General features: G+C 50.8%; 1 protein-coding gene across 1 annotated transcript; it reads left to right on the forward strand.

Moving 5' to 3' along the window:
- The first annotated feature begins 222 nt into the window (after window positions 1-222).
- Window positions 223-5,160, forward strand: ATOX1 (antioxidant 1 copper chaperone). The gene is made up of 4 exons (XM_054642957.2): window positions 223-362; window positions 1,742-1,817; window positions 3,096-3,252; window positions 4,946-5,160. Exons 1-3 carry the CDS (start codon window positions 357-359, stop codon window positions 3,227-3,229), a joined length of 216 nt encoding a protein of 71 aa, XP_054498932.1. The 5' UTR covers window positions 223-356; the 3' UTR covers window positions 3,230-3,252; window positions 4,946-5,160.
- Window positions 5,161-10,224: the final 5,064 nt, after the last annotated feature.

A 10,224-nucleotide genomic window follows, 5' to 3' on the forward strand; every position in this document is an offset into this window, starting at 1 on the left:
GAGACTTCCCCCAAACCTCTCGCCTTCAATATCCAGTCTACCGGAGCTCTCCCAAGCCAATAAATCTCAAAACCTCAACAAACGGACACGAACGAGCTTTCTTTAGCAAGCCGGCCCCATCCTCATGGCTGTCCCCACCGCCCTCCCACAGCCCTTGGTCCGTGCTGATCCCCAGCCTGGAGGCGAGCAGAGCACCCGCGCCGCAGCTCCACACGGCCCAGCCACCGTCCCAAGGCTCTGCGCCGCTCCTTCCCTCGCCCTCCGCGGCATCCCCGCCTCCCGAGGCCGCGCCAGGCCCGCCCCTTCCTCCGCGCCGCGCCCGCAGCCGCGATCGGGGATCCGGGAGCGGCTCCGCCATGCCGGTGGGTGCGGGGGGCCCGGGGGCCGCTGCGGGGCCGGGGGACGTGGCGGGCGGCGGGGCAGGGAGGGCGCTGCCCGGGAGCGGCCGCGGGGCTCCCCCGACCCTCGGGGCTCCCGCAGTCCCCGAGGTTCCCCGGGGCTCCTCCAGCCCCCGAGGCTCTCTCAGACCCCCAGGGCTCCTCCAGGCTCTGGGGCTTCTCCAGCGTCTGGGGCTCCCCCAAACCCCCCGACTCTCCCAGTCCTCGAGGCTCCCCCAGCCCCCAGAGTTCTTCCTGTCCTCGATGCTCCCCTAGTTCCCCAGGGCTCCCCCAGCCCTCCAAAGCTTCCCCAGTCCTCCAGGGTCCCCCAGATCCTGCAACTCCCCCAAACCCCAAGGCTCCCTAAGGTCCCCCCAGATCCTGCAGCTCCCCCCAGTCTCCCAGGGCTCCCCCTGTCCCAAACTCCCCCAAAACCCAGGCCATTTCCAACCCCCAGGGTTCAGACACAGAAGGGCAGCGTTGATGGGACTCTCTTTCCTCCCTGCCTGCACACTTCCCCAAAGCACCCAGGGCCTTTGGGAAATAAAACCGAAAACAATGGCAATTCACTGAAAAAAACCCTAATGGGAACCTCCATCCCAAGCTCCTTCCTGGGTGAAAGATCCCAAGAGGGTTTTAGCTTCACGGTGGCAGGGGGCACAGGATGGTTCTGAATAGAAGGAAATATGGGTTGCAGGCAACAAATGCACAATAGTTTTACTTTTCTCTTTAAAGGAAAGTAAAAAGCACGTGCAAGAGAAGGAAATTAGGACCCATCTGGTGCCAAAGGTTGAAGGCAGTGCTTGGTTGCAGGCAAACAGTGTTTTGTTGACCCAGCGTTGCTCACAAGTAGTGAAATTATCACTGGGGCCCCAGTGGAGTGGAGGGATGGAAAAACAGCACTAATGGCCCTTAAATTTCTGTTTTGCTTTGATTTTTATTATGTTGGGGACCAGAAGCCTTGTAGATGCAAGAAGAATAGGATGGGGAAGCACTGAAAACATCACAGACTTAAGTCAGGACAGCAAGTAGCTGGAGGCAGGAGATTTGCTTCTCCTTGTGTCCCCTGGACAGGCTGAGCAAGTCCAGCAGAGGCCATGGAGATGGCCATTTGTGCTGACTCAATAGCCACACAATCTCCAAAGGCCCCTCAGAATTATGCTGTGGGGGACAGCACAAGGACACTGTAGGGAGAAGTACCAAGAGTTCTCAGTTTTGCTGAGGATCCCTTAGTGGGGTGTGTATGGACCTTTTTGACTTGGGAGGCTTTGAACCTCCCCAAGGAAAAACACAGGTGTGGAGTGCTCAAGGTGCATTTCCAGTTGTGCTCTCCCTGACCCCTGGACTGCCTCTTTTCTTTCCAGAAACACGAGTTCTTCGTGGACATGACCTGTGAGGGCTGTTCCAATGCAGTCACCCGTGTCCTGCACAGGCTGGGAGGTGAGTCAGTGCTGGCTGTGGGACAGCCAGCTCCAGGGCAGCGCCCTGGGGTCCTCCATCCTCAAGGATAATGCTGTGATGAAAGTTGAAAGCTGAAACTTCTCCTTGCTGTGCTCTGAGGCTGCTCCTTAGCTGGTGACAAGTCACTGGTTGTTTGCAGGTCTGTGACCCTTGGAGAAGTGTCAAGGGAGGGAGGAGCTGCCATGGCTGCAGGTGGCTCTGAGTCACCAGGGCCTCAACCTGAGCCCTCTGGGAAGGACACTGGTGGACCCCTGCTCAGGCTGCCAGAGGGAAGGGAGGTGAATGTCCTGCCTGGCCTTGTTTCCAAGGAGGCCTGGGGTGTCTGTGGTGCTTCCCCAGATGTGTCAGCAGCAGTCACAGGGAAGAGCTGCTGAGCAGAGCCTTTGGTGGTTGTCTGTGTAGCCTGTTTTTAATACCACCTGGAAAATTATAAAAATTATAGCCCATGTCTTCTGTTTGCTGGCATTTCCAAGAGAGAAGGATCTGGCCTGCACTCGTCAGTTGTGAGGACCTGCTTCCCTCTGAGGGAGAACAGCTTCCAGCCACCAAGGCAAAGGCCTTGCAACTTCTTCCAGACCCTGTTACCAGGCTGTGACAATTCCATTTTCTCTGTGTGTGGTTGTCAGCACCTCCATCACTCTTCAACAGGCTGGCCAGTATCAGCCTCAGTGATGATGAGGAATAGCTCTCGAAGCTCATACATACCTACAGGTTTTGTGAAAATACATAACTGGATAGAGACTGCATGTCCAGTTCCTCTCACTGGGATGAGAGTGGCCCACCTTTATTAGGCACTGGGAAATCCACATGGTAAAATGTATTTTTACTCCTTTTACTTCCAGCTGGTAGGTGGTACTGCCAGTTTAGGCATCTTGTCCTGAGCCTTTCCTAACCCTATTCACACTAAACCAGAGCACAGACTGAGCTGGATGGAAATTTTAGTGGTTGGTTTGAACTCAGCTTATCCTGGTTCCTACAGGAGTGATTGTGTTGATCCAAGGTGGGGTGAGCAGATTAAAACAGTTGAGAGACTGTGGTACCTGATGTGGAGCTAGAGCAGATTGAACTTTCTTCATAACCACTGTTGGCAGGACAGCAGGTTGGTTTTGCTGGCAGGTGGTGGTGTCAGAGTGTGCTGGCAGGAGATAAATGTCCATTTGACTGATGCCCTGGGGAGCACAGATGTGTGAAGGTGATCTTCCCCTGTGCTTACACAATTTGGCTGCTTCTAACTCTGCAAAATGTTTTTCCTCATAGGTGTCAACTTTGATATTGACCTGCCCAACAAGAAGGTGTACATTGACTCAGAGCACAACGTTGACACCCTCTTGGAAACCCTCAAGAAGACTGGAAAGAATGCTTCCTACCTTGGGGAGAAGTCTGCACAGTAGCCTTGCCTGGTGTGAGGAGCTAGGTATATACCAGCTGTACCCAGTGTGGAAGAGAGACATCTGAGCTTTTTCCAGCTCTCCCAGTAAAACAGCATCTTCCTGGAAAGCACAAATTTAAAAAAATCCTGCAGGTCCAGCTTCAGGAAACCCCTCATATCAGAGAAGCAGCTGGAGCACACACAGGGACTCCTTAGCTGTTCTGCACAGCCTGTGATGCCAGCCTTGGCTGTAGTGGAGAGGTAGAACACAGCCTCTGTGCCATCCCAGATGATCCCACAGTTTGCCAGAGCATATTGTGCATGAAAACAAATCCCAAACACACTTAACAGCTGGCCAGAGAGAGTGGTGGGAGGGTGATAGGGCACAAAGAGCCCTTTGGGTGTGAGATGCTGTGGGTTGGCTCTTAGCACAAGGACCTCCAACAGCTGATTCTCCTGATAAGGCTTTTAATCCTCCACTACACTTAAGGATGGAAAAACAGCAGCTCCCTGCTACTCTTCTGTAAAATGTTGGTTTTCAGAATAACTCCCAGTACACACATTCCCTGGCCAACTGTCTACTCCACTGACAAGCTGATGGTTGCAGCCTGTCAATTTTCCCAGAATTCCAGCATTATGAAGACATGTACAAAACTCTGTTGACTGTAAAATATATTGGCAGACAAGGTTCAATTTCAGTGAAAAGAATAAAGTGGGAGAGGGCTGCCCACTCACTGCATGTATCGTTCTTTAGTGTGCAAAATTATTACATGGCATCTCCTAAGAATTTGTTTCTGTCAGTGCAGCTTTCTGATCCAGTGACATTTTTTTTAATGGTCTAGTTGGATCATCACAAATGCCCAGCACAGATGCACTGAAATCAGTTCATGCTGATTTAATTCCCAGTCAGTAAATTAAATCAGGGATTTATACCAGCAGGAATTAAATTGATACAAGAAAGAGCTGAGCTGATAGTGATGTGTGTGCAATGGATCTGCATTGCTTAATAGGCTGACAACAGATTTAAAATCTGCAGTTTGTATCATTTAAGCAAGCTCCCTGTGCTTCTTAGAAATTGTTTAAAATCATAGCTGTAATCAAATAACAACCCCACTTAACAGAGGGAGGCTGTTCTGAATTGATGAGTGCCTCAAATAGTTTTCAGTGTATTTCAGTTTCCTAGTATTGACTGCAAGGGCTGTTGCAGCTTGCAGGGACTTGTGGACTATGTGTCTGCAGAATTTAACTATTACAGCAAAGTCAGTCTCAAATAAGGGGGGTGTGTCTCTTTTCCTGGCCCAGTTTTCCCATTTCTTTCCTTATATGACATCAAGGCAGCTGCTAAGTCAGTTCAGCTGGCCAGCGTGGCAGAACATTTCTCTGGATGCCTTTGTTTTCCTGTTGCATTTTAACTGAAGCTCTTTTACTTATCCAAGGATCTTAAGACCCAAAACAAAGGAGAGCAGGGGGCTGGACTGCCCTTGCAAGATCACTTCATCAGTCAGGCTAAAAATCCACTCAATTTAAATTTTGCACACCACATAGGGAATGCTTTTAGGGGCCCATCTGTAAAAGGAGGGAGGGAAGTTGCAAGTCCTTGGCTCTGCTGGATGATTTCCTTTGGCCCTCTTCCTGCTTGACCGGCAGAGGGCATCTCTGTATAACATTATCTCCTCTGAGCCTTGCTGTTCTTTCCCCTTCATTTATTCATTTATTTATTTATGTGTTTATTTTGCAGGAACTCAATCATGACTTCAGCAAAAAGATGGCTTAACTGTCTGCATGTGTCCCAGCTTGCTGTGTCATTTGACCTTTGCCAGATGTCAGAAAGCAGAGAGGGCTGGCAGGAGGAGACAGCTGGGCCTTGTGCTCCAGGAGTGGAGAGATCTGGGGGAGGAGGTTGTGTGGTGTTTCTAGTCCCACAGTAAATCAAGGCACTGCTTTTAACTTTCAGTGTGTGTCTGTGTGTCCTGTGTGTCTTTGTACTGCTTTGAGTGGTTTTCTGTGAAAGAGGCAGCTTTTAGGGATGGAAAACTCCCCTTTCCATGCAAGACAGGTCTCCCAGGAAATTGCAGCTATTCCTTAGAAGCTGACTGCAACCTCTGCCTGAGGGACACATCTCAGGAGAACTATGCTTGAAGGTCACTTAGATTCAGGGAATCTGCATCTTGGAAGTTGTTTTTCCATCACAGAACAAACAAACAGACTTTCCATTTGGGATGCAAGTGCTGGGAGGAAGGGACTTTAGGAGCCCCTGTAAGTCAAGGATAACCAAGTGTCCTTTTGAGCTCAATGTGGCCTGGAGGCACAAGTGTGCAAAAGAGAATGCCTGGGCTGATGAGAAACACAGAAGGCATGGAGGAAGGATTAGGGTGTGGGCATATCCAAGGTCTCTTATTTCCTGGCCCAGTGACCAGCCTTCTGGACTGTACTGCTGCTTTCATTTAATTCAGGTTTTCAGCCAGTGAGGGATTGCGTGTGTGTGTCCCAGTCTGCTGTCTGGTTTCACATGGGGGATGTCTCACACACCTGCCAGTGACACGAGGCTTGTTCTACAGAAAGGAAAAGCAACTGAAGTTTGGAGGAAAAGGTTACTCTGCATTTCAGAGATTTTTTTGCTACTAATTTAGATTAATTTTGACGTAATTGCAATTTATTCTTTCTTAGAGTAGTTTACTGTTCAAAGTCCTTCTTTACCTTTGATCCAAGCATAATTAATTGCTGTAGATGGACTTGCAGGGGGCTGGAGAGGCACTTCAAGGAATGTGTTACAGACTTTTTTATTATTGTTTAAATTAAGAGAAGCTAAAGGCTACAAGTGTAACATCATTGCTTTATTTTCTTGCCTTAAAGTCTCTAGTTTGGCAGGAAGTTTCCAGAGCCAAGACCCAGAACCAGGACCTATTTCTGCTTTGTGTCCATGCACTCAGATGCCTGGTGTGACCCCTCCAGGGTCTTGGGGAGTGAGTGAATCCCTTTCCCCAGACTGCCCTTGCTGCCCTGAGCTGCTGTTTGCCAAGCTCAGTTATTATTTATTGCTTTCATCTTCCTCCCAGGCTTGGCCAGTGCCAGTGGCTCAGCTCTGGTGGCTGGGGGAGGATGTGTGCTGGCAGCCTGGCGAGGAGCTGGATGGCACAGTGGCCTTGGGGCCACAATCCTGGTGGCACTCACTGTCTGCCAGGCTGGCAGAGGGCAGGGGCAGTGTGGTGCCCACACAGGACAGTTCCCTCTCCATCTTGCTGAAACCAGGCTGCTCATCCTTGGTGTATGGGGAACAGCTTATGCTGCCCACGCTGCCCTGGCTGCTCTGCTCTCTCCTTGCTCTGCTTTGGGTAAAGCCTGTTATCTCTGAGGCAGACAAGGAAAGGTTTCTACCCACAGCCAGCCAGCAGGCTCATGCACATACCTGAAGCTCCAGCACCCATCTGCAGGGCTGCAATCTCCCAGCTCTCCCCTCCATTGTGCAGTGTGGGCAGAGGCCAGACTCTGCTTTAAGCTCTGGCCTGTTGAGTAATGACATCCTGTGACAGTCCTCACTTTGTGGTGTGGGCTGCATTTAGGCTGGGTACAGCTGGGATGGTTTGAGTTTGAACAGAGCTGCAGTCCTGCAGCGTGGCTGCCTGAAAGGTTTATGGCAAAGCTTTGGGAGAAAAAACAACTTCATAGACTAAAAGAATAAGAGAGTCACCAGCTAAGCAGAGTTTTCTTGTTCCACCCCTGCCCAACTGCAACATCTTCATTTATCATGTTAGCCTGAACTTGACTGCATCTCATGGAGGGGGACCCTGACAAGCCCACATGGATAACATCACCACAGCATTTTCCACAGGAAACAATATGCCAGACACTGAGGCTGTGAGGCTGTTTTCAGACAAGGAAATGCTCAGTTTGCAATGCAAACAGGAAAGGGTGGCACTTGGAAAAGGAGCTTTCCTATACCACAGACACCCAGACTGTGCAGGACATCCCAGTGGCCTGCTGGAAGAGTGATGTGTCAGCAGGATGAGCAGCTGGTCAGGTCCATGGTTCATTGCCATCCATGAATGTGGCATCCCAGCTGCAGGGAGACTTCACTTTTGTCTCTTTTTTTGTTAAATTTCTTCACTTCTGGTTTCTTCAGAGGGGTCTCAGCCCAGCTCCAGCTGAACTGTGAGAATCCACAAATTGCCTGTAGCTGCAGCACCAGTAAAAACTGGGCAAACCCTGAGGGACTGGCTTTAAAAGTTCTTTTGTTTCCCCTGCCTCAAAATGATCTTTCCCCCTGACCCCCCTCCACAGTGTTTCCAGCAGACAGCATTTGCTTTTCTCACCCATCTCTGTGTGTTTGCTGCATTGCTGCTGTGCTTGTGGGTGTCATTTTTCACCCAGTGTTACCTTCCCCCACATTTTAACAAAAATCTAATTTAGGTGGAAAAGTCTACAGCCTCCAAAGCCCAGTCCTTTATCCACAAAAGAAAAGCCGTGGTTATCCCAGGGCTGCCTTAAGCACCACTGGCTTTTGGGCACTTTCTAATTACCTGATGACAGGCAGGGGTTGATTTTAGCCAAAGCAGCAGCTGTGCTCAGTCGAACCACCCAGTAAATGAGAGAATTTCTAAAATAGCACCACGGGGCTGCAGAAAGCAAGCAAAGGACAGGAGATCCCCCTCAGTGCCTGCAAATGGTGATTCCTGGTGGCTTGGAGATCTAAATTGCTGTGAAATTTCAGGGTGGGAAAGAAGGGTTCAGTTTGCAACAATCTCAGGAATTTCACAGGCGTGGCTGTCTGGGTGTTAAGACACACGTGTTACATGGTTCCATGGGGGATTTATTAACAAAAGATGGGGATTTTCTAGTTTTACTGTGCTTTTAAATGTTTGCTGTGAGAAACAGCCCAGCCCAGGCTTCCACCTTCGCTTGCCTGCCTGTCCCCAGCCCAGCGGCAGAGCTGGGGGTGATGAGCACCATGAGTGATGGGCTGGTGGCAGGATCATACCCCCACACTTTTGGGGTCAACATCAGCAACATTGCCCTGAGCAGCTGCTCTTTGAGTTAAGGCTGTGCAGCTGGACCTGGGGGCTGCCCTGGGCTGGGTGTTCAAAGTCAAGAGCATCACCTCAAGTGCTCAAACATCTCTGCAAATGATGTGTCTCTCAGGAGGACTCCAAACTGGCTGGATAAAGCTTGGTGGTCTCTCTGAGCCAAATGTGCTGGTCTCGAATCTTTTCAATAAGGTTTGCAAAGACCCAATCTGCCTCAGCTGGGCTGAGGCCTCTCTGTGCTGGGTGATTTGCAGAACTGTCCCCATGCAGCACTGACACACACAGCAACATCAAAGGCCTGGCTGGTTCCCAGCTCCCCTGTTGATACATGCAGATTCCCTGAGTGATTATCACAGGCAGCTTTCCACATTGCAGCTTCCAAAGCAGCAAAACACACAGGGACCTGACAGACTCCCCCTCCAAAACAGGAAAACACACAGGGTTCTGACAGACTCCCCCTCCAAGACTGTGGCAGCATAAATAGAAAAAAAAACCACCCAACAAATCAAACAAACAAAAAACAGACTTAATTAAGGACTTCAAGAGCAGGAAATGTGCACACGTGTGCTTGCCAGAGCACAAATATTTTCTTTTGGAGCTGCTTTCTCCAAGGGTTCAGTAAGGTGATGGAGGCTGGGTTACAGAGCAAGGGTAGCAAACAGTTCCCAGCCCCTCCGGAAGGCAGCGGCCACAGGGCACTGCTGTTCTGCATCCTTCCCCATGCTCCAGCCTTGGCTTTGGGCTCCCACAGTATATACTGAAGCTATTCAACCATTTGGCTAAAAGCAGATGGGGAGGGAGAGAAAACAAAGTCAAACGAGAGGGAGAAAGGCAGCTTTTGTGCAGCCTCTGTTTGCAAAAGACAGCCCAAGCCCCTTTTGGACTAAGGTTTAATTTATTGGGCTCTGGAGAGCCGAGGTTCACAGCCCCACAGCTGCTGCAGGCAGTGGCACATTGGGGCAGAGGCAGGGAAGGGGTAGGAGCCAGCTCTGATAAGTGAGCAGCTCCCTCAGAGGGGCCATGGGATGCACAGGACACGATGTGAGGGCCCTGGCTGCTCTGGGGGCAGCAGATCTGCCCTCTGACTCTTCTGCTACAAGGGCCTGTCCAGGTGCCTGAAGGGATGAGGGAAACTGCTCTGCATAGACAGGAGCCTTCAGCCTGGCCCTTCCTGCAATTGTCCTCCTGCTCATCGTGTCTGTTCCTGAGCACCTCCCAAAGCACTGCTGGGTGCTGCAGAGCTGCCTTCAGTTCCTCTTCACCACTCCACACTAGTGGGTTGCTGTCACTGGGGCAAGACGCAGCCAGAAGAGAGATCTTGCAGCATTTCAGACTTTTCCACAATTCCCAGCTGGCATGGAATTCCCAGGGCAGGACCATCTCTCTCAGCCCATCTGCGACCTGCTCACCTATTTTCAACAGATGGGTGAGAAAATGTTAAAACAACAAACCCAACTCATCCCCTTGTAAATGAAAGGAGATGCCTGAATGGAGCAGGAATCCACTGTGTGCAAGTACCCTCCTGTTCCATCTCAGAGGGAGCAATTTCCCCCCCTCTGAAGCTCCTGCTGGGCTGTGGGCAGAGCTTGGCCCGCAGAAGCCAATGTCAGCAGGGTGCACAATGCCTGGCAATGACAACAGGGGCCTCGAGCTTAATCTGTTGTGCACAGCTTCAAAAAACCCCATCCCACACAGCTATTGTCAGGGTGATCCCATCAATTGCATCATCAGTCTGCTTGGGACACGGGGCTGTCTCCAGGGCCCAGGGTGGGGGTGCCTGGGGAGCAGCTCTGGTGTCCCTGGGGCTGTCCCAGGGTCTGTGGACCAGCCACAGTGCAGGCTTGTGCTGTGCTGCTCTACAGATAGAGCCTAAGGTCCTTTGGCTTTTCCCTTGCCTTTGTCAGCTGGTTATTATTATTTTATTATTATTTTATTATCCCCACAAAGGCATGGGACAAAGGGTCTCCCTTTGGTGGAAAAAACTCTGACACCAGCA

This window comes from Agelaius phoeniceus, chromosome 15, assembly GCF_051311805.1.
Source record: "Agelaius phoeniceus isolate bAgePho1 chromosome 15, bAgePho1.hap1, whole genome shotgun sequence".
Lineage (NCBI taxonomy): Eukaryota > Metazoa > Chordata > Aves > Passeriformes > Icteridae > Agelaius > Agelaius phoeniceus.

Bases quoted from the DNA above. Each gene is read 5' to 3' on its own strand.
- ATOX1 (XM_054642957.2), top strand. The intron at 1,818-3,095 runs GTGAGTCAGTGC...TTTTCCTCATAG, and splicing joins TGTCCTGCACAGGCTGGGAG to GTGTCAACTTTGATATTGAC.